The sequence below is a fragment of the Cataglyphis hispanica genome, chromosome 5 (assembly GCF_021464435.1).
Source record: "Cataglyphis hispanica isolate Lineage 1 chromosome 5, ULB_Chis1_1.0, whole genome shotgun sequence".
NCBI lineage: Eukaryota > Metazoa > Arthropoda > Insecta > Hymenoptera > Formicidae > Cataglyphis > Cataglyphis hispanica.
In genome coordinates this window covers 2,789,603-2,813,942 of record NC_065958.1, presented here as the reverse complement: position 1 = coordinate 2,813,942, position 24,340 = coordinate 2,789,603, and the positions used below count along the sequence as shown (strand labels likewise).

General features: G+C 38.2%; 3 protein-coding genes across 6 annotated transcripts in view; 1 reads left to right on the top strand and 2 right to left on the bottom strand.

Moving 5' to 3' along the window:
* Nucleotides 1-347: 347 nt before the first annotated feature.
* Nucleotides 348-19,806, bottom strand: LOC126849653 (dynein heavy chain, cytoplasmic). 4 transcript variants are annotated; one of them, XM_050591685.1, is made up of 21 exons: nucleotides 19,411-19,806; nucleotides 17,233-18,845; nucleotides 17,017-17,152; nucleotides 16,575-16,948; nucleotides 15,592-15,663; nucleotides 12,117-15,467; nucleotides 11,645-12,039; nucleotides 11,251-11,561; nucleotides 11,078-11,166; nucleotides 10,818-10,847; nucleotides 9,536-10,682; nucleotides 8,939-9,434; nucleotides 8,231-8,846; nucleotides 7,362-8,156; nucleotides 7,068-7,269; nucleotides 6,542-6,737; nucleotides 5,041-5,158; nucleotides 4,591-4,962; nucleotides 1,745-4,510; nucleotides 1,468-1,665; nucleotides 348-1,313 (listed from the first exon to the last, which is right to left on the bottom strand). In XM_050591685.1, exons 1-21 carry the CDS (start codon nucleotides 19,652-19,654, stop codon nucleotides 879-881), a joined length of 13,956 nt encoding a protein of 4,651 aa, XP_050447642.1. In that variant the 5' UTR covers nucleotides 19,655-19,806; the 3' UTR covers nucleotides 348-878. The 4 variants fall into 4 exon arrangements, with proteins under 4 accessions (XP_050447642.1, XP_050447641.1, XP_050447644.1 ...); XM_050591684.1 differs by lacking the exon at nucleotides 6,542-6,737 and adding an exon at nucleotides 5,939-6,137 and having other exon boundaries at nucleotides 19,411-19,805; XM_050591687.1 differs by lacking the exon at nucleotides 10,818-10,847.
* A 664-nt stretch (nucleotides 19,807-20,470) lies between these two features.
* LOC126849672 (uncharacterized) lies at nucleotides 20,471-24,041 on the bottom strand. The gene is made up of 8 exons (XM_050591734.1): nucleotides 23,736-24,041; nucleotides 23,320-23,424; nucleotides 23,162-23,227; nucleotides 22,960-23,075; nucleotides 22,528-22,803; nucleotides 22,210-22,417; nucleotides 21,898-22,118; nucleotides 20,471-21,826 (listed from the first exon to the last, which is right to left on the bottom strand). The coding sequence occupies exons 1-8, from the start codon at nucleotides 23,784-23,786 to the stop codon at nucleotides 20,815-20,817; spliced, it is 2,055 nt and encodes a 684-aa protein (XP_050447691.1). The 5' UTR covers nucleotides 23,787-24,041; the 3' UTR covers nucleotides 20,471-20,814.
* A 69-nt stretch (nucleotides 24,042-24,110) lies between these two features.
* The window catches only part of LOC126849657 (S phase cyclin A-associated protein in the endoplasmic reticulum), a 37,614-nt gene continuing 37,384 nt past the window's right edge, over nucleotides 24,111-24,340 (top strand). Inside the window, exon 1 of the mRNA XM_050591695.1 lies at nucleotides 24,111-24,296. The gene's annotated coding sequence lies outside the window, so the exon portion shown is untranslated. The remainder of the gene's footprint in view (nucleotides 24,297-24,340) is intronic.

Here is a 24,340-nt window from a genome sequence, read left to right as displayed (position 1 = left end):
TTATATTGAATCAGTGTGAATTAAGCAACATTTTAAAATTGAGTAAATTTGATATAAATCTATGGTATATGTACATATCACTATCATACATACATCAACACATACATACATATATATATATATATATATATATATATATATATATGTATATGTATATATATTTAAATTTGTATTAAATTATATAATCTTTGGCAAATTAAGATGAATCAAGACAAGATATATAAATATATATATAAATATATATATATGTGTGTGTGTGTAGTGTGTGCGTGTATGCCTGGGTGCGTGAGTAGTGCGGCGCGTGTGTTAAAGATATACAGTTAAAAATAAATATCTGAGATAAATAATACTGTTATCGTATGACTTTATTAGATGTCAGTTAAGATTCTGTGTTATAAACACTATAATATCTTGATATATACTTACATCTGGGCGAAAACGTAATATAACTTTACTTTTTTTTTTACAGAAAACATATTTGAGAGGAAAAGGGAATTTGAACGTATAAAATTAAATAAACTATATAGATATATTACAATCTTCCCTTCTTACTAAGATGTCAATTCTAATAAACAAATGATACACATTTAATTATACGTGCCGAACGTGATTTGTTTCTAATTAAACATTTAGCACAAAAATCCTTTAGAAACTCGAAAAACAATTCAAAATATAGATTTCTTTTGATACTTATTTTTAAACTTTTGTAACTTTGTAATTTTTAAACTTGTGTAACATGTTACTGTATCTTTTCTTTACAAACATATCTTGTAACATGCGGCCACATGTCTGAAATTATTGTTATCATAATAGTTACTTGTGATTATAAGCGGTACAATTCACACTAAACGATTTCATTAATGATCGAATAGTTAATATTAATTCAAAGCAGTGGATGTCAAGACAGCGACTCCTCTCTCGTAAAAACTGTGCGGTTCTTGACTAGGAGCGATATTCAAATCGACAGTAAACAGCAGCTCAGTACGAGTACTGTTCAAGTAAACTGGTAAGGACAATTTGCCCCTTCGGATATCCTCCGTGGACGATCGTATCCACCTCAACATCGTGACCGGTAAATCAGTCATAATGGTCGAGGTTAAATACAATTGATTATCCTTACATTGGGCGCCCTGCAGCTTCAAACCAGTAACGGCGAACGAACAATCATCCGTAGCAATGTTATCGCCATCGCCGATAGTTACGTTTAATTGCAATTCCTCGAGCGACCAACTGTTGGCCTGCGCGATGCACTGTCTAGTCGCAGTAATGTAAGCTTCGGGATTTAATAAGCCTCCAAGCCAGACCGGGAAACTCTGAAAGAAATTATTTTTTATTTGTAATAAATTCAATCGATAAGTGAAAGGTTTAGATGGTGAAGAATGATAATAGCTGTAAGATCATTTATAATAATAGAATATTCAGAATAGCAAAGCGAATCGATTATTTGAAAAAAATGAAGAAAAAAACCTTTATCTCTTTTGCTCCTCCTTGAGAGACTAAACGCGAGACTTCTTGCAACTGTGAGACTCTGTGACTGAAATCGGTGATCCACTGTATGACAGTACAGCCTCTTGGCACGGTATATCTCCTCCAACCTCCTGGCAAAATACCCTTTACCAATTCGGATAACATCGTTCTGTGATAATTAGTTTGTTTCTTCTCACCCTACCAAAGATATACAAAGTGCGATTATTTCGAATGCTCATTAACATTTTGAAAAAAAAAAAAAAAAAACAATACTCACTTGACAAATTAATACGACATCCTCCAAATCGTGGATAACATCTTGAAGTAATTTCGCCCCGCTGTTAACTTCCCTCTCAAAGTATCTGTACAACGGATCTTTGATATTCTCGACCGTTCTCTTTAAGATCGGCAAATTCTTTGGTAGCAATTGTAACCAGGTGGAGGCTGAATTGTGTAAAGTTCTCATCCAAGATGGCCGACCATCCGCTTCGGCTTCCCTTGGCGTAACTAAAGACTCCTCGTTCGAGTATGCCAGCTCATCTTCGTCCTCTAATTGTTGCATCTTGAGCAGCTTCGAGACTAAATCAGTTCCTCTTGTGGTCAAAAGTACTTTTTCCGCATTATTCGGAAGACCTAGCCAGGAAGGTGTCTGTCTATCCGAGAGAGATTCGATCCATTTTAAAAAGTGGTCGCGTCTAGTACCGTCTGGCATCGTAATGTGTCTTTGATTACCTTGCGCTCCGTCAATATTGGCGACTAGAGCAAAATCAGCTTCGAACGAGCGTGGTGTAAAGAGCTTACGCAGGAAGGAAGCCAGAAGACGTTGATCGAAATCGTTGTCGATCTTGCCACCGTAAATGCATTGAGAAAGAAGAGTCACTAGAGCGTCCCAAGGAACCTTCTCAGGCGGTAAATTCGTTCTGCCCATAGCTGTGGCCTCAATCCATGTGTCCAGAGTATCGCAGGCGACTCTCAAATCACTCTCATTGAACTCATAGTGTTTAGCCCAGCCCAGTGGCGCGTAACGCAACCGTTCTTGCACAATCGCGTGGAACCATGCAAGCAGGAAGTAGAGACGGGCCCGTTCATTAGGCGCTCGCATCATCCTCGAGGCGGGCACGGTGCTGAATGTGCGTAACAGATTTGCTCGTATGCCAGGAGGTGGTTCAAACACAAAGATCCTACCGGCTCTCAGTAGATTTACCGGTACCTTCGGATTAATCTCCATTGTTAGGAATAAGCGGAAGCTAGCGTGCGGCTGCAGACTGTGTAGTTTCTTTTCCAGCTGTACTAACCATTGCGGAGCAAGATGTACGTTCTTCAGTAACACCCATCTACCGGCTTTTACAGCCATATTTATGGCGCGATCAGCCTGATTGAATCCCTCCGCCGATCCAATAGCGATACTAGCTATTTGTTTGCCCAGTTCTGCAGCCAGATCGTCTACTCGGCCCGAAGCATCAAAGCCCGGCACCGAGCATAATAGAGTCGGCACATTCGCCTTAAGTTGATTCTCGACGACGGACGCGAAGTCAAGCTCAGCCTCCGCGGCCGGCATGAAGGATTCGCCGAAAGCGGAGGCTACAACGAGAGACGCGGCCGCGATTACGCGATCCGGTCGGAAGGCTTGTATTATTAGCAATTGATGCATCGTTGTTCCAGTAGGTGACAGCGGTTTCTCCTCGTCCCAGAGCTTTGGTACGCATGTTTCAGGAGTGGGCGACTGTAACCACGCGCTAAATGAATCCGCGTTCTCTTGAATCTTGTCTGCCAATCTCTTAAAGGCAGGTAATCTTATGCTCAGGCGCATCATCGCTTCCTGCTGTTCCGAGCTTAGATTTGACACTGGTGGTGCTCGAATGTTGAGTACGCCCTCCTTACCTCGCAAGAAGAAAGTGAACTCACTGTCATATGTGGATTCCGTGGGTATACCCTTTAGATGAATACGACAGAGCAACAGGGCAAACGTCAATCTATCTGTGTGTAGCATTCCGCGCGCGACTCTTTCGTAACATACGGCAAAGAGATCGCGCGTGATGAGTGTAAGTCGTTGACTGTAATCCGCAATACCAGACAATTTCGGATTTTGTGACAGCACAAACGTAAAGATATCCAGAAACATCTTCAGCGAGTATTGATATAGGAAATGTACTTGATTCAGACTGTCCATCGTGAAGTACATGTTCGAACACGCCTGAGACAAAGGCAGGTATTGTTGAGAGACTGTTTCGATCTCTGCTATGACCTTGTCCGTCTCTTCCACCTTTTTACTAATATCGGCAGCCTCTTGTTTTAAAGTTTCGAGAGTCGTAATCACGGAATCGTCGTCCAGAATCTTACCCTTGGCGTCGTTCAATGCTTGTAACAGAGACTTTTCAAGTTGCCGTAATCGCAGATGGAATTCTCCCTGTAGCTTTAACAGATCGGATCTCTTTTCATCGATGTCCGGACGTTCGGCCTTTAGCACTTGATTCAAACATTGGCTTTGCAGAGAACTTCTCGTAACGGTGAAATTGACAAATGTTACACGCGAGCAGATGTCCGGCGGAAATTCCACCGTCGGATCCCTCGTCGACAAAAAGATAACAAAGGACGGCGAAAGATCTATGTCCTGATCACCGAGTGTAATCAGCACGCGTCCGCCCGTTCGTCTCAATTCCCGATTCAACACGGGATTCAATATAGGATCATAATTCTCCACGTCTTGGACCAACAGTGGATTACCGAAACGCAAAGCGCTCTCAAGATTTTTCCTAAACGAATCGTCCAAAAAGCTGGTCTTCGTGATCTTTCGGTCTTTAAACTCGTTCATAATGAATTCCGTTGCTTGACCGGATGGATCAATGATTAACGGATATCTGTTGAAGCGCTTCAACATAATCGCGTTCTCGGTGCACAGATCATCGGTTGGCAACGCGTTCGCTTGCCACCTCAAACGTTCATCCGGATTGGATAAGTATTCCGTTCTAGCGATATCGGGCCTAAATTGCAAATTCGCGTGATGTAGATGTTGACACCACGTCGTGAATAGGTTTTGACGATACTGAAATAAGTGCGTTTTGTTGTAAATTGACATACAAATTCGTCATATCAAAAAAATGTAAACAGAATTCTGAAACTTACGTGTTGATCGAAATAACCAGCATAAGCTAAAAAGGCGGAGGACAATAGAACGTCTCCAATTATCGTGGACATCTGACTCTTGAATGTTTCGCTCGTCGCTTCCCATCTTTCTCTCTCTATAACCAGGGATTTTAACAAAGCAATCGATCTATTCACCTTGGCCTGTACGCTCTCTAGATCGGCTTTGATGGCTTGCGCTTGCGAGATAAGCTGGGCATACTCCTCCTTGTATGATGCTATACTTCGCTCCAATTGAGTGATTAAATTCTTTACCTCTTCACCTTTTAGTTTGTTAGTTTCTGCCTGTCGCTCCAGAGAATAAAGCTCGTCGCGTAACGGTTCAACTCGCTTCAACATGTCAGCGTATTCAATCTGAAAATATATTTATTTATCTTGAGGTTAGTCCCTTGATAGTTGTATAAATAATATATCTCAAGTCATAAAAATTACCTGCGCTATGGCCCACTTCACCATAGGACCGCAAGCCAAACTAGCGCGATTCACTTTTTCAAAGTTGTAGTCAGGATTGCTCAGATAGCGGCTCTTCATTTTTTCTCTTACTTCGTCGCTAAGTAAAAAGTTAAATTAATTTTTTGGTTTTATATAAAAAGTGATTTTTTTTTAAATATAATGTTTTTATATCACATTGAAATATTTCATATAATATCAATAAATCTAAATTATTGCTTAGATAATAAATTAGAAATCAATCTTACTTTAAATATTAATTTAAAAATAATATACATTTCGTACATGCTCCATTACACACCATATTAAATTTGATTAGAACATTTTGATTTTTTATATATGTAAATATACATTATTGTCGATTTGTGTAGAAACAAAAGTTTATATACACAATTTAATGTCAATAATAAATTAATCAATTATTATTAACATGCAATAAAAAAAGTAATTAACTTTAGTAGGCAGTAGTTAAATTTGTAATAAAGGATTTATGTGTTAACATATAATCATGTATTTTTAAAGCAATAAAAAAGTTTTGGCCAAATTAAATGCAAGCAATTAAGAAAGAAATACGATTATCACACACACGGCGCATATATATAGTACAATGCAAAATATATACAAAAATATATAGAAAAATTAATTTTTTTCACGGCAGTGTATTTTGAATTCAACAACTTGATAAAAAACAAGACCAACAAGCACGTGAACGTAATACTTGAATATATAATAAGTTAAAGTTATAATATATATAATATTTTGATCATCAAGTCAAGATTAATCATATTATAACTAAATACAGTAATGATATATCTGAGTTTGCTAATCCCTTGATATTATAGCATAAAATCAAACGTTAAGAAAACGAATTCATGCTTACGTAATATCCTCGGTACTGAAATTAGAGACAATGGTATTGATAAAATTGTCCCTCATGATGACCGCGCGGATAGATTTCCAGTCGCTGGCATTCTCGCCGAGCAACAAGCAGATAGACTCCAACGCGACCTTCACGATCGCCGGCGGATTCGCCATGGATCGAACCTCGACTAAATGCTGTTTCTTTATCGATTTCACCGCTGTACGAAAAATCAGAGCGCATGATTATTAGTACAAAGAGAAAGATGTGTGAGCACAAAGTTATGGGTAAAGTCACGTGAGGTCATTGGCTGCACAAGCCTTCCTTGACGAATGTTAGAATATTATATAAGAGGCAACACATAAGTAACATATATATTATATACATGTGTTACATATCTCATCTTTACATTTGCAAGGAGATATAAACGATTTGTTTGAAACATTCGTTTAGCAATCTTGTTCATAAATATATGATCTCCTTGCAACTGTAACGATGCAGTGACACAAGCGAGCGTAGCTGAAATCAACGAATGAAGACACAACATATATCAAGCTGTTATAAAGTGGTTTATATTAGAATCTCGCGCGAATGTTCAACAGGCCCATTACGTTGTTCCCTTACATGATGTTCTCCGTGTTGAAGTTGACGATAGTAGGGATGAAGCTGTCCTTCATTATAGTGGCACGAATCTGTTTCCAATCTGTGGCATTTTCCTCAAGCAACAGGCATATGGATTCTAACGCCAGCTTCACGATCGCGGGCGGATTTGCCATAGATCGAATTTCGACGAGATGCTGCCGTTTAATCGCCTTTACGGCTATACTTGTTGCAGATGTTTCAGTACAAGTAGCCGCGTAGACCGCAATTTTAAAGCGAACATAATTCAAAAACAGCGTAAATATACGTACAAAAATGTTGCCTCCATGTTTCTTGATTATTTTCGCAGTAATAATTAACGCATAACTCTTGATAATGTTATAATTTTGAAAAATATCATTACCAAGATATGTATGATGGATTATATAAAATGAATGGTTAGTGTTTTATTATAGAAATCTGACATCACAAAATCGCAATTTTTAGAAAGTCTTACGTTTCAAAATTTCTATAATAATGTAATAAAAAATATATTGTTGAAAATACGTACCATTTTGAGCATCGATGACGGCCGGTTCGACTAAGGCAAGATCCGCCATGACATCATCTCTCTTCTGATTGATAGCCACCGTTTGAATAGCCAATTGCTGCTGGATCTCTTGACTCTGTACTTTCTTCTTTTCTGCTTCCTGCTGATCCTTCACCATTTGCCTTAACTTTGCATTCGCAGCTTCATTTTTGGCATGCAGTTCCTATAAAAAAAATGCAGAATAATATCGATTAAAGATTTTATGTTCCGTTAAAAAAGAAAAGAAAAATTTTTCATAAATTCAGCCTATCTCACCAAAGATTTGACAGCTAAACTCTTCTGCATCTCCTCCACTTGTTCCACTGTCTCAGCAATTTTGCTCAAACCAACATTCAAGTGCAATTGTTGTTCCTCCAAATCACTCCTCTTCTCTTGATACAGTTTGACGAAATGATTAATAAAATCTAAGTAGTGACGCGGTGTGATCGCCATGGTTCGTGCGCCTCTTTTGGCTAGCCGCGCGTTTGCTTTGTGCAGAGTCTGATGAACGTAAACGCATGCGTTTATAACGGCGTCCCTGTGCGATGGTTGCGATGGGATTAAAGAGCATGCGGACGGGAAGAAATCTGGACACTTCCACATGGGTCTTTCCAGGTCGACGCGATTAGTAAACTCCTTGCCGACTTGGAACAATGCGTTGTCCGACCAATCGCCAAACCAATTCAGCACGCATCTGTTGAATAATGCGGGTGATGTTGCCGCACGATCTTTTAGACCGTCCGTGCTTGGATTCATCGTGAACACGACGTGCAAATTTTTCATAACCTGGCCAGTAAACCATTTGTACAATTCCTCGTTGGAGTCCAGCATCAAACCTTCACGTTGAGCGCCTTCCTTGCACTGTGTCATGAGCGTCGTATATTCGTCACCTTCGAACAATCCAGGTACTTCTCCGTTGGCGAGTAATGTATTCATCCGCTCGAGAAAACCAGAATCCAACACGTTGGACTCATCGAGAATAAAAGCTATTTTTTCGTCCTTACAACCGGATCGTCTTAATACTTGCCGCAAATCTTCGTCGAAATCTTCACCCGTATATTTGTTATGCACCTGTATCACGTATTGATTGATTAAAGAAAGATTACAATACAATGTTTGCACATATTAAGACAGCGCATAATTACCTTAATTTGGAAGATAGACAAGCCATTCATCCATGCAACGAATCTCGACAGAGTTGTCTTTCCAGCGCCAGAAACACCGATGAGTAACAAGTGTCCCTGAGGCTGTCGGAAAATTCTGTCAATTCGTAAAACATGTTCTAGAACCTCGTCAAAAAGTACCAATGGCACATCCAGCTCTTCTTCGTAGAATATTTTCAACCTCGCTCGAACGTAATCTCTCAATTCTTCTCTATTTACCGGCACGTAATCTTTTGATAACCAGTTACTGTACAAGATTGGTCTCGTCAATGCCTTCTCTCTATCAACTGACATAAAGTGCTTCAGAGCTACGGTGTCTATGTTTTTGTTTGTCCAAGCTCTCTCAGATTCCTCCACTAATCTGTCTTGGAACAGACGAAGAGCCTCGTGCGCCCACAAACGCACTAGACCTTCAACGGAAAGATTATCTAGCGGTCTAATGGCTTCGCAGATGCCACGTACCCAACGCGTCATCTCTCGCGGTGAGTATACATAGTGCGGTTGCATATCCTGGGTGAATCTCTCCTGTGAAGACAGATAGAACTCCACCATTGCGTTTGTCAAGGCTTCCGCGTAACCTCTCAAATTAGGTGTTAATCTATAATTTTAGAAAGAAAAATTTCTCTCGCATTAATCAATATTTATAACACAACATAATCATTAGCTATGAAAAAAGAGAGTAAGATTTACCTAAGCATAGCGCGCGTGAATGTGCCATAAATTTGTTTCAGGGAAGTTTCTCCGGGATAATCGACGTATATGACGGGCACATGTCGCAGAAATCTGTGACTGAGAGGTTTCCTACCGGGATCCGTAGGTGGATTACAGGCGCCTACAAACTGAATCCTTTCCAGAGTGACCCAAGCTTGATCGCTGGTTCTATAAAAGCCCTTGTGTTCCACCAATTGTCGCAAGAAGGAGATTACGCGCTGCGTTCCATAATTATCCATGTCGGGTAAATTGATCTCGTCACAGAATAGAACCAGCCACTTGCCTAATTGTACCGGGGACAACACAACGCCGTTGGGCGTCTTGCGATATTCGCAATAGTGGTCGAACGTCTTGAGTAACAATTCGGGTGTCGTGGCAGAGGAAAAGTTAAGTCCAACGACCTCCATATCCGGCAGCGCTCGCAAAGCCGAAAAGAGCGTCATAGTTTTACCGGATCCAGGTGGTCCACAAAGCACTGCAAACAAATACAATTGTATTTGTTATTATAACACCTTTCAATGAATAAATGAATATGCGTCTATTCGTCTCTGCTATGCGAATGTTACAATTACTTACCCAATGGTTTGTGTTCGGCCAACCAAGTGTATAATAAACTTTCGTGCCTCACAGTGTCCAAAGTAGGTACCACGATATCCGGACTGGCAACTTTGTGAGTCTCCACTTCGATCTGAGGAACTTTGTTGCTCCAAGGTAACCACTCGCCGTGTATGTTCACTTCAAAGTCTATAATCGGTATGTTATTCTGAGAAGGTAAAGGTACAGTTGTAATTGATCTGATAAAATCACCCAAGTCGGATCTAACTTTCAATTTGGCGTCTCCTGCGAAACTCCACAGAAGCGCGTAGACCAAGCACTTGGGCATGTAACGTTCCAATTGTTCGTTCGGCAGAGGAAAGTCGGCGTGCGAATGATTATATTGTAGTACATTGCGTACAGCTTGATTTAGCATGGAGAACAAAGAACTGAGCGCTCGCAAGCGCGTAAAGTCCATTATGTGCTCCTGCTTCATGGCATACTCCAGACATCTCACCACCAAGCCATCGGGTGCGAAGTAGCTCTGCATGATGCTGGCGACTTCACGCTGCACTGCTAATGCTGGTGATATAGTGTCCTCCTTTTCTGTCATCTTTTTGCCAAGATTATCCTCCTCGCCATCTTCCAGTGGTATATTTCGTAAGCGTAGCATATAATTCTCGAATATCATTTCCGTCGACAGCACGTCCTCCGAGAACCAAACCATACCGCAACGCGACACAGTGGCCAGAGTGGCATACTTCAAATCTTGCACCTCAAACATTACTCTCACATTTGGCGGTAAGCTCAGACGTTCACCGTTGGGCAGAGTAAGAAGCTTATTGTCGTCTAATACAGAATTCAAATTCTCGACCCATTCTGGATCGACGTCTCCGTCGAATATGATCCATTGTCGTTTATTGATTTCACCTCTCACATTGTCGATTATCTTCCTTAATATATGCGTGAACAGACCGTCCGTCCATTCGCGTGTGTTCGGATCTAACACGCCGTACAGGGTTTCCTTGCTGATCGCTTTCGGGTCAATCACGTGGGCGACACCTTCCACACCCTCAAATCGCTCTAATGCTTTGAGCAGCACTTTCCACGCCATGGTTTTACCGGATCCGCTCGGGCCGACCATCATTAGTCCATGATTCAAGTTGCAAATTTGATATAATTGAAGCACCTAAATAAACAATAAACATTATAAATAGATAAATATGTCAGAAGGGAATAAAGATGATTAATACCGCTGACAGTGTAATACAAAATATAAAAGAGAAAAATAAAAAAAATGTGATTAAATTTAAATCAATCTCACCTTTTCCACCCACGTCTCACCGACCGATTCCTTAGTACGCATAAACAATATGAAAATTAAGTCTTTAAGCATTTTTATTTAATATGTATAAAAATATGCGTGAATTAATAATTTGGTGTGCGCATTTATAAAATAATTAATATTTTAATTAGTGAGATAAGTATAATAGTCGTGTGTTAGTGCATGAAAAAATGATTAGCGTGTTAAATAATATTTATTTATTAAATATCATTTATAGAAATTTAAAAAATATATTATACCTTTTCTTGCCAGGCGCCGCCTTGCTCGTCTCCTTCGCCGCACACTAGATATTCCTCGGCGCATACTTTTCTGATTTGATCCTTCAATCCTAGAGAGAATAAAATAGATATATGTACATAAAAATATTAAATATCTGTACAAATATATTTCTTATTTTATTGTAATAATTTACCCTTCATTTCCGCGCGTGTGTAATTTACATTAGGGAACACATCACTTAGCAAACTGAACAACAACGGGATGTCTTCGGCGACCAATTTGGGAACCATCGTTTCACATACAGATTGAATGAGTATTTCTTGTTCGGGCAAATTTTCAGCAATCGAAGCTTCGTCGATATTAGTATCACCACGACTCTGCATGCCTTCTTTGATCTTTTGTATACGATCGCGTTTCACATTTCCAGCGGAGATCAGCACGGATTTAAGTGCACGCAGTCCAAAATCGTAATGAGACTGATTAGAAAGTTGTTCATCACAGAGCCTGGAAAAACATAACAAATTCAAATTCACAACGTAGAGACAAATTTTGTTATGTGAATCTTACTATATCTTATGGATACGTACTTGAAGAATGGCACAATTTTACAGGCCAATTTTTCCGCGGAACGGAAACCTTGACTGAAGAGCATCACTTCAGCAATTAGTTGCCGATCGGGCGTGGTCATAGCGAGCGATCTGAAAAGCTTCTTCAGATTGTCAGGTAGATTGGAACGTCCGGCGTATCCTGGATTCATGGTGATGAATATAGCCATATCCGTTGAGACTTTGACTTGCTTTCCGACCAACTCGACGCAAAGGGTTCCTTCCTTCTTGCCCTCCATCTGGCTCTTGAGCGCCTCTTGAATCGTTTGTACTTGTTGAGACACAGCAGACAACATACGCTCCTCTAAGCGATTAAATTCGTCGAAACAACCCCATGCGCCCACTTGACAAAGACCGACAAATATACGACCCATAGCCTATAAATAAATAACGATAATAAATGATACGTTTCTCTTTATCGTCATAGCATTGATATCATCGAGATTTAATTTACCTGGAAATCAAATGTTTCGTCGCAATTAAATACCAATACGAATCTTCCGAGTTGATGACCCAACGCTTTCACGGATTCGGTCTTTCCTGTGCCAGCTGGTCCAAATGGCGATCCGCCGAGTCGAGCTTCCAATGCTTGCGTCATCGTCAGATAACATCTATCGGTCAACGGCGTCTGCACCAACCTATCTTGTACACCCAGGTATTCAAATCCGTAGAAGAACTTGGCGTTTGCCATGTGTATCGTAAGCTGCTGAAGTACTTCCGTTTGTCTCGGATCAAAATAAAATCTCATTTCGCACAACCATTCGAAGGCCTTTGGATTCGAGATTTTGTTGGCGATCAATCGTCTGGTAACAGTGCGCTTGTGCACAAACTCGTTGATTAGATGCTCTAGTTTTTTTCTTCTTAGAGGCGGCTGCTCTTGAAGAACCGAATCAGCCAAAACATTTAATGTGCTTTCCACTTGTATTAAAACCCGTTCCATCGAATTTTTGCTCGGATCCGCTTGCGCTTCGTGTAGCGCCGCTTCCACATCTTCCGACCACAGAATTTGTGCAGCTAGAACTATTATCTGGGCCTGATAATTGTCACACCACGACATAAACGCTTGCGGGTTTATATTTCCATCTTTGAATTGTTTAATATCTTGTACTGCCTTCGCGAGACTCGAGGCGAGCGTTACGCGCATCTCCTTCTCGACGAGCGTCAACCATTCGTTGATTTTGGGATGATCAATCGTCGACACGGGATTCTGGAATATTACTTCTTCACCCTCACGCGAAGCGATACCAGTGATAATCATATTATCTTCATTTAATAGAATAGCAGCCACGCCGGCAAACATTTTCTTGAAGTGTTTCTGTAGTCTTGCGATATTTTTACTGTTACCGATAATCTCAAGCAAATCTTCGTCGCCGACAAAATAAAAGCGTGGAAAAGACGTACGTTCTCTTTCTAAGTATTCGCCCAGCGCTTTCTGTATCTTACCGAGAAGATCGGCCAGACGTTCGAGCGCTCTCTGAACGCCGGGAATGTTCAGAACATCCGTGACCATGGGGGATTTCGATACTTTTTTCATCAGCCCTAGAAATTCGGAACTAATACTCTGGAAGCGTGATGTTTCCACGGGTAATAATGTCTTAATATCCGCGCTACCAGAGAAGATGCCTTCGAGATAGACCCATCGCCGCTGCACATCTATCCATACATCGAACAAGGCGTTAATTCTATTCAATTTTTCCTCCCAAGTCAGAGCTTCTTCCTCGAATACTTTATAATATGGCGATAATTTCATAGCGGCCACCGAATTGATATGTTCCTTCACTTTGTTGAACAAATCATCCCAGCCACGTATCAGCCTGCATTTATTTTGATAATTTATCAAGTCCAGTTCATACGTTTGCCAGGACTCGCGTACTTGTTTCAGGAATTCTTCGAGTGCCATTTCTCCTTGAGCCACGAGGATAATATCTTTAACTATACTTTCATTCTTTTGAAGATTTACGTCCCAGACTTGGCCAAGAGTCAATTCACTCAATACCCAATTGACTCTGAGTTGCTTTGTCAATTGTTTCCAGTGTCTTTCCTTGAGTGCGTCCGACTTTAATTCCACAATCAACATATTCACCTTTGTGTAACTCTGTAACATCTTCTTCACGTATTCGTATGATGAGTATTGCCTCAATCTCGCTGGGAGTTCTTTCAATTGCGCCATCATCGTGTCTAATTGCTGACGCAATTTTCGCGGTTGCACAGAAAGCCATGGCTTCTCGCGTGTTTCGTCAATCTGCGCCCATATCCTCGATAATTCCGACCAAACTCCTCTCAAATCTTGCAACTCCTCGAATACCACTTGCATTCTGTCTTCACTGGTAGATATTCCGCCCGGTTCTTGTAATTCTAATGCCTCTTTCGCCTTGGCAACATTGTCTCTTTCCTCTTTGAGTCTAGCAAATTTGCTCTCAAACAATTGTAGCTGCTGCAGGGCATCGTCCGGTCGCAAATGACCTTCGACTGGTTTGCCTCTCTCCCAGTCACTGAGGAAGTCAGTAGTTCTTGTCTCAACTGCTTTATCCTCGGCGACAATCTTCATTTGCAAGGATGCAACTTGCGTTTGAATGCTGGTATCCTTACGTTTAATGATTTCATTGAACGCACCCCACTCCCCCTCAATGTTGTCCACATGCAGCCAAGATGATGGGAATTGGAATCTTTGACGTTCGAGTATCCTTTGACCTTCGCGATATATATCTACTTGTTTTTCCCACGCCTTCATTTTACGTTTTAGGGATTGCACGTACGTTATAAAACCAACTGCATCGGATGTGCTAGCTGCTTCAATTGACTGTTGTTCTAGATCGCTCCTAGATTTCGATACCTGAGAATGAAAACTTGCCATCTCGTTACCCAGAAGCGTCCCGAATTTACCCAATGTTTCTTTATGCCACGAATCATACTTTAGAGACACTTTACTCTGCACTTTCGCAAAGTCTATGATCACAGGTCCGAATTCGCGTCTCGTATCAGAAGTATCGAAGGTGGTTCTCGTTTTCTTTATGTCATTCAAACACTTCATCCACAAATTAATATTTTCACCTAATTTACCGTAAAGATTACCCGGTTGCAAATCCCAGAGTGCTTGATAACGTAGCCATTGATCGACATAATCGGCAACATCCTTCATCTTGGATTCGACTGCCTCATATGCTGCCTCCAGCGGTTGCTTCCCAGAGGGTAATTTGGTAAGCAAATTTCTGTACGTGCCCGATTCAGGTTTATCCAAACCGACTTGATATCTCGAGCTCTGCAGACGAACTTGCGACGTAACAATTGCTTGCCATGCGAATAATTGTTGCATTATCTGGAATCTTGCATCTTCGATGCTGGGATACAAATACATAGTTTGATTTGTAATTCGGACTTCATGAATCTGATTTTGAATCTTAGGATCGCCGCCGGGTTTGTGCGTCGGTTGCGTAGGAGCGTCCGTGTCCATACTCAGATCCACTTCTTTCTTGTGACCGGTCAGAGCATCGGTCCACGCTTTTATTCCAGCCTCCAATCTGGCGGCCAGATTCTTTTCCACTTCTTCGTCGAGTCTCGCTACCCAGATGTGTAAGTTGGAGTAGTTCTTTAAAGACAGCTCGTCCACTGATTTCTGGATCTTGGATAATATGTCGGCAAACGTGTTCGCAGAATAAGGACATGTTTCGAGAGAACGTACATCAACATCTAACTGTTCCTCCACAACCAGAAGATCTTCCACCCTTTCTTGGAAGGAAACGACAGCATCGGACAAACGTTGTACGTATTGATCAAGTTTGTAGCTTTCCCAAACTAAAGCAATACCCTAAATATTTAAAAATAATAATAATTAATTTAATGAATGTATGCTATTTTAAAAATTGCAATGTAAGCAAGTATGAGAAAAACAAGTATACATATTGAAGATATATGCTTTGTATATAACTCACCTCAGAAATCAATTGTAGAACATCTTTACGCATGCCAGCAACCAAGGGTATAATACTCGCTTTGTCTTCAATCTAAAGAGAAATTTGCTTAATTATATTTTTAAATTGCAATATGCAAATAATATACAATACAATTTTACGACATAAATTATCATTCAATAAATATCGAACTTAAGAATATATATATTTAAAAATTCAATATGACTAATATAAAGTCATATGACAGTTGTTAGATATTTATATCAAACATTCTTATATATATTATGTTGCCTCAAGCAAACCTCCGGATATGCGGATAGCCTTAAAATCAGTTAACTTTGTGAAAGTAAGATTTATAATTGTATAAATTTGTTTAAGTATCTCCGCTTTCATATATAAAACAAAATTTAATTAGCATTTACAATCTCACTTAGATATTCTTTAGGATATTTTATAAATTTGATAAACAATTTTTTTGTAGATTTTTGTAGATTTTTCCATTTAGACCTCCCGCACATCCGTACAAGCCTACATTTGAAAATAACTGATACAACTGATTGTCAAATATATGTATAAATCAGTCAAGAAACTAAACTTTTATTATCTTGCATTACAAATTTCTCTACTAGCTAAGCAGGCAGACAGTAAGAGTATTTGCATATATAGGCAAGATGCATAATTCCTGGAAGCGTCAAGTATGACTACCTTTAGTGCGGGACAATGGGGACTCCGATTGGTAAGCTAAAAATATTGGAGATCCAAAAAATTAGAGATATCAATTATTCTAAGAAATATCTTCAACACACACCTGGCACTAGTATCCTAATATAATCTATCATTTTGTTCAGACTCTTAAAGCTTTAAAAATTGCCTATATATTGTTATAGGACACTGATAATTGCGCAGAAATATCCAGAAAATATAAAAAAATCGATCATTTGATAAGAAATGTTTAATTTTTAGATGAATGGGGATTAACAAATAATTACCAATTATTATCTTACCTTCTCCAGTGTTCTCTCATAAGTTCTGATGCTCTCGATGAGACTGATGGCAAAGGGATACAACTGGTTAGCCTGATGAGCCTTATTCACGATAGGCAGAGGAACGCGGAATCCGAGATTTCTCAAGTTTCTCACTTCTTTGGACAGCGTGATAATCTCGGGGAGGAAATTAACTTTCAGTTTCAACACATTCCCGCGACCCGTTCTCGAACGTACACTTTCGATCGTGAAGATACGTCCAGTTACACCGAGATTTCGTGCCTGCACCTTACGAGCCCATTCATCAAAGATCTCTTGCGTCGACAGTTTCATACGAAAGCTATCTCCATCGGCTTTTAATTTCTGACCCTCGATATGACTCTCCCAGCCTTTGCCTAAAGATACGCATATAATATTAAATGAAGAAAATTAAATGTTTAAAATTGAAAAATTGAAAAATTACCCAAAACGTCCTCGACACGTTTCAAATACATTGTCAATTGATAATCAATTTGCTTGACCCATATTATTGATCCAGCAACAGGTGGCAAGTCCCTCACTGTGCTCATCCTGCAGCATTTACTTTGCGCATATTGAACCTGTATAAAATTTTTCAGAGTTATGCAAACGCATTTATTTATTTCAAGCACAAATAATTAAAATTATATTTTTTTGATACCTTGAACTTTTCGTGCAACGCTTCGATATCGTCTTTGACTCTCTGTATCAGTTGTGTCTGATATTCCCTAATAGCACCCCGAATATGTGGCCGTACAAAGAGTGCATTAAATCTGGAAAATATTCTGAACATCTCGTTTGCATTCTTAGCAGTGCCCAATTGATCTCTGAGATGCGCCGTAATCCTTGCCTCCACGCGCTCTATACGCTCCTCATATCTGTGCACTGCAGCGTCCCAAGATTCCTGTCCTTCCTTGGTAATATCCAAACAATCTACCTCTTTTACGTTCTCATACGCCAAGTTGACCTCGCTGATGGCATTGGCGTCCGCGGCGTCCAAGGCAAATTCCACTTTCACGTTGTCGTTATCAGTATTCTCTATCGTAGAGCTGTTACTGTTTTGACGAACTGTAGGCCGAAGAACACGAACTATTACCGTTCTTAGCTGTTCATGTTGCCGTCGGAAGCGACGCATGTGCTCCATCCTTGATTGCAGCTTTTTGTGTGCTGGCAACACCCTCCATACCATTTTCATGTGCTCGTCGCGTTTCTTCTTCACGACGTCTCTCAACAGACCCGTGAGTTTGTCATACTCGTCGTCCCAAGTGGTGAACACCTCGAAGCATTGAGCCATCACCTTCTCGAAATCGTCGAATGGAATATGCATCAGTCGTCGTGTACCTAATACTTTGAGCAGCTGCTGCCCTAAATCCCTCGAGATAGCTTCCACCAATCTCAGCACTCTCTGAATTGGATACTTGGTGCTCCGAATCTTTCGCAAGTGCATGAAAATCTGCTGTACGCTACTGCGTATCCTTTCCAGTTCGGTAGCCGATAACAGATCGTTGATCGGGAAGTCTTTCATCAATGGATTGTAGTCATTCACGGTGGCCAATGCCTGTTTCAAACCAGTGTCGGTATCGAAACTCACCGTGGCGTGGAATCTTTTGCCATGTTTGAGTATATCGAGCGTCAGAGAGATTTCGATGCTCTCTCGTTTTTCCTGGATACGATGCAACGCTCTTTCAAGATTCAGCCAGAATGATATCTCTTGAAGCGCCGTACCCGATTCCGGATCACGATTCAATTTCGTTACCTTCTGAATCTCCTTTATCCATCTGTTGACGCCGTTCTGCAATTGATTTAGGAATGTCGAATCTTCCACCTTATCACCAAAATCGGCAACTTTCGGCTTGCGACCTTCCTCCTCGCATTGCTTGATGACTTGTGCGACAATCGGATGAACCGGTAATGAAATCTCGGGAATGTCAATATTCTGTTGTAAATGCAATAAACCCATTTCGAGTTCCGCAATCTTCTTTTCTACCAATGGTACCATCTTGTCACCATCCCTGTGAGCGCGACCCGTTTCCTTAACGTAACTTTTAAAATAGGGTGCCATAGTTTTACTCATCGCATGTAAAGTCTCGTATGGTGGTCCATCAGAGAATGTGATTAAACGCACTTGAGAGTGAATAGACTTGTCAGCCTCAATGACAAGCCCACGTTTTGTCAAAACCAAGGAGGCCATTTTCGGATTTGAAAAGTGTATCTCATTTGATATATAATAAGTCGCATTCTCCTTATCTTCATCTCCTTCACCGCTATCTTCCTCTGCATAAAGAGAGAACATCAAACATAAATAATGTTGTAAAGTTTTTAAACAAACAATTAAATCATTACAAGTGCAAAAAGAAAAATTATGTATTTATAAAAAAAATTCTTTTAATTATATACATTATATAGTGTATCTTATTCATTCTATAAAATATAATTGTATTTATATTAAAAGCAAATTAATTGTTAAAGTAAAACATTTGGATGTCGTTCGATTATTCAGACATATAAATACAGACGAGATAAATTCCTCTGATTGGTTATCAAACTCCGCGCGGCGCGAGAGAAATTCAATCCGAAAAATTGAAAATAAGTAGAAAAACGAACGCGTCAGAATATTAATTAATGCGCTGTCATATATATCGATTTCGCCGGCGAGTGAATGAGTCATATTTCGCAGGAGTGAGATCGTCTCACACAATAAGGCGTGTGAATGTTCGCAATTGATTTTCAGGACGCGTTTCTTCTCACATTGAATGTACCGTTGCTCCGACAGCAATGGAGGCTCTCGCGTATCGGAAACGTCCTCGTCGAAGACGACACATCGATCGAAAGCGCTCACCTTTGGTCGAGCTTCTCTGTATATAGAGCGAGCTGACTTGCGAGTCGCCAAGAAACTTGCGTATGCATTCCTGATTATAGCGCTCCTCGAGCGCCAGATTAAACGCGGGTGGTACCGCATCCTCGTCTGGTAGCAGCACGGTGACAGCCTTGCGCAGATAGTTGGCGAACGTCGGGAACTCGACGATCGCGACGTTCTGCGACTCCGGGGACGGTTCCCCGGAACCGTCCAAGGAATCGCCCATGCCGGGTCGGGTACTATTACGAGTCGCTGATCTACTTGACCAAGGTTGGTCTCGAGAAGAGCGTGTTAATCGACTTCAGGAGACCGACTGATCCCCCTGCTCCAAAATCAACTGTCAAGGCGTCAAGCAGCTACCAGCGGATTCGCGATCACGACTACCACTGACTATTGCGAGCTATGAACATGAACTATGTGTGTAATCTTGAAAGGTTTGCCCTGTAGTCCAAAGTTTACGATTGCGTTCAAAAATCTGCTCGTCGAAAAAGAGTAGCGTTTAGTGACCAATCCAAGAGCAGGATCAAAGAAATCAATCAACGGAACCAATCAAGAAATTAAACAGATTTCTTTGATTGGTTACTGAACTTTACTTTTTCCGACAAGTAGATTTTCAAAAGCAAATAAATTTTGTATAATTTTTTTTTATAATAGTTCTATAATTTTTTATAATACTTTTCATCTAATAAATTTTCATAAAGTCATTCTCGTCTATATACATGCTAATAATTATTGGCTATCATTAACGAAATACCGAATCAGCGTTTTGTTTTTATCAGCACATTTCATATATAAATAAATAAAAAAAAATTGTATATTTTCAGCTTGAAATAGAAAGCGAGAAAAGACAAAAACACGCTGAAACTAATTAATTCGTGTTTTTTATTTAAATCATTTCTATGTAAGGCAAATTTTTTTTAATTTATATTTTATTTGAAGTATACACACACACACACACACACACGAACATACTCGCACGCACGCACACACACACAACACACACCATACACACACACGCGCACGCGCGCACGCACGCCACGCACAATATACACATATGTATATACATATAATGCGCATCTGACAATCACATTTAAATTACATTTGAATTTTTAATTTTTAACTTTCAACTTTATATAATATAAAAAATGCAAAATATGCAATATACTATTTTAAATTTGAATTAAAATTTCAAAATATATAAATTATAACTTATAGAATTCGATTTTTTTTTTATTTATTCGCAATTTTTTGCTTACAGCACTTGAACAGCTTGACTTTCAGAAATTCCTCGTGTTGGCGGCGAATTATAAATCAGAAAAAATAATTACGGCTTTGAAAAAAGAACTTTGAGAAGCTCTCAGATTATTAAAAATTATTATATAAATATCAAGAATTTTCATTCTCTTCATTATTATTACTTGCATTATCACTTGAATTATCTATGATTTCATCCTCAGAATTTTCACCACTTCCTACAAATGTCTCTTCCTGAAGAAAAGCGGGTCGTAATTTTGTAGCAAATTGTATAGCTTGTGTTTGAAGCAGAATCTGTGGTAAATACGTACGAGGTGCCTCATTTTCTATTTTGCAGGCTTCCATGGATGGCATATTAAAAATATTCTTGTATTTTAGTATTCTTGCAGAATCGTCTTCTTCATTCGAGTCATCAATTTCTTTTTGAATAGATAAATCACCATTTTTAATCTTACAAGTGGAAGGAATTATTTTTTTATATCTCAAATTATTATCATTTGATGGATTTGACCATATATAGTAAGCAGGCATTGGAGGTGGAATAGGTATAGATTGACAGTCTTTATTGTTTTCAGTATTCGATATAGAATCTTTTGATATATTTTTGTATATACGTTGCAGGGCCTTCGATTCTCGTTCGGACATAGATTTATGTTTATCAAGTAGAGCTTCTTTCAATTCGCTAATAAAATTCTTTACCAAAAGTTTATCCAGTTTTCGTTGTTCCAACAAATACTCGTCTGTTTCTTCGTGTAAAGGTTCCAGATAGTCATCTTTTATATATTCTTCGAATACTTCATCGAGAATTTCCGGATCTGAATTCATTATTACAGGCAAATTGGGATTCTGATGTATCATAGTATCATTAGTTACAGACTGAGCATCCCTTGGTTTACGAAATCCCGATCTTGCCATTAGTAAAACAACAAATTCTGTCAAACTCTTAGCTACATCAATCTCTTTGAATGCTCTATCTAACTTTTGCATTAGTATCTCAGCTGTTTCACTATCAATGTCAATTTCCTGACTAATGTAATCATCAATATTTTTAAATATTGAAAACACTTGATTATAGGCTAATTGTAGCTTGTACGATGCCAAATCCAATTGAACAGTCGGATCTTGCCATTTGGTCTTCTGTGTCCTAATAAAAAGTCTAATATGATGTGTTGTTCATCGTAGTAAATATAAACATAAGCATGCATTTCAACTTACTTATGTCGAACTGGTTCCATTTTACAACTATGATAAGCATTAATAATTTCCGACAATTTGATTTTATGTACTGTCAATTCCTTAATCAAAATGTGAATTATATGAGCTAATTTTGTTTCAGGGATCATTTGACAATGATGTATCCAAGTATTGCTATCATATGCAATAGCTAATAAATACAACATTTCTGATTGTACCAGAAGATAGGTATGATATAATTTCTGCAAATAAGAAAAATATAAAAATATATGATACAATAAAAGTTTATCATAAACAAATATGTATTTGAAAATTTATTGTTGTGTTATTTACCTTTAATGCTTGATAGTCGATTTCACCAGATATTTCAAACGAATTACTCTCGAATTTTGTAAACAATTCTTCATTACACACATCTGGTGGCAATAACCTTGCAATTGATAGGGAACATTGGTAATAGATACATGTAATATTTCCCATAAATTCGACTAAAATTTTTGTTAAAGGTTGTAAATATTGCACTTTTCTTTCCATGAAATGACTAGAAACAAAGAAAAAGAAAATAACAAAAGTTTTCTCTTGATTTAAATATTTGTTTATTTGAAATATTAATATTTTTAAATAATTTGAAGAATTTGCGTGAATACTTACGAAAATTGTTGAAAACATGTTTCAAAATTCAATTTTAATTTACAATTACGTCGTAAAATCTTAAGACTTTCTTTACACATAGCAAGAAGTTCATTTTGTAATGATATAACATTTTTTAAATCTCTATTTATAGAAAAACGCAAGTATTTTATGTAACCGGCACAAAAGATTGCAGATGATGTAAATAATATTGGTAACACCTTACATTTACACAACGAAATACATGTTGAAGAAATTAATACTACTCCAGTCACAATTAATTCCTGCAGCTTTATTCTGTAAGCAATAATTTCATCATTATATAATTCTAGAGTTTTAATCGTTTGTGCAACATGTTTTTTATTTTATTGCACATAAACTTATACAAATAAAAATAAAATGTTACATGCAAATAGATATGCAAAGATATTTTATACACAAGGCAATAATTACTTTCTAGAATTGTCATTGCACTTGCTTATAAAATTATTAATCGCAAAAAGATGATCGTTCAACAAAACTTTTGCATTCAAAATAGCATTCAATTGCTTTTCAGAAATGCTCTTTTCCTGTAAAAAATAAATTAATGCACAATACGATTAAATGGAATGTAAATTATACAATTATTCTAGTTGGTTGCTATTAAAGAAAATACCTGTGTTATCCAGGAATAAAAAGAAAATAATTGTTCATAAATTTTTTGTATAGTACTTCTAATATTCTGGAAAAATCAAAATTATATATTTTTAGCACTAGTAAAGAATACTTTATCAAGAGTATGAACCTATGATTTATAGATAATATAAAAATTACAATATTTAAATATTGCTTCTCTTCCAAAAATGTTGTCTTGGATATAGATACACTTTCAAAGTCGGTATAACCCAAGTTTGACAGATGTTCATGAAGAGCGCTACCCTATAAAATAAATAGATATTAAATTTATTGATCAATACTATTATTTCTTATTATTTTTAGTTTTGTTTAAATAATCTTTGCAGTTTGTACTTGTAGAACATAAAAATTTTATTGTATATTTAAATCAATTAAGAAATCATATTGTCAGATTAGAAAAAATAAATAATATAATGTATGTAATAATTTATTTTCAATATTTTTGATTTTACAAAAAAATAAAGAAGAATGAGTTTGTAAATATAACCTCATCATTTGTTTATGAAGGCAATATGATTTCTTTAAAGATATGAATTTTCGTGAAATCGTCATACTTGTATCACAACATTTTCGTCTTCCTCATCCACGTTATTTATTTCCATCATTATTATTTAAATATGTGATGTATGATATTCAAAAAATATGCACATTATTTCGCAAGGTATCTTACGTAACGTGACATAAAGTCAAAAAAAAAGAAAATAGATTTGTTAATCATAAGAGCCTTCAATCTCAAATAAAAAAAATCATTAAAATTCATAGTACAATTTTTTTATGATTTTATTATTTGTAATTAGAACTCATTTATGTAATTGTACACATGTGTATTGCGTACTGCACCCACGCCTTCTCCTTCTCTCTCTCTCTCTCTCTCTAGCGCATGTGCGAAAAATTCAGTCTGAATGTAAATAACAGTAGTTTTCAATGCAACCAAAGAGATCTCAGGTCTCAAGTCTCATTCTGATATAACCAACAAAGAGCCAGGAAATTGTGTTTATCCCTGTCTAATGTATAATTATACGTAAAATGTTATATTTTATTATTCATGTCATTTATGAAACATAATCGTGCGGAGAACGGACGATCATCATTTTGTAATTTTTTGTAAATATCAGGTAAAAATAACAAATATATATATGTGTATGTATACACGGGTTAG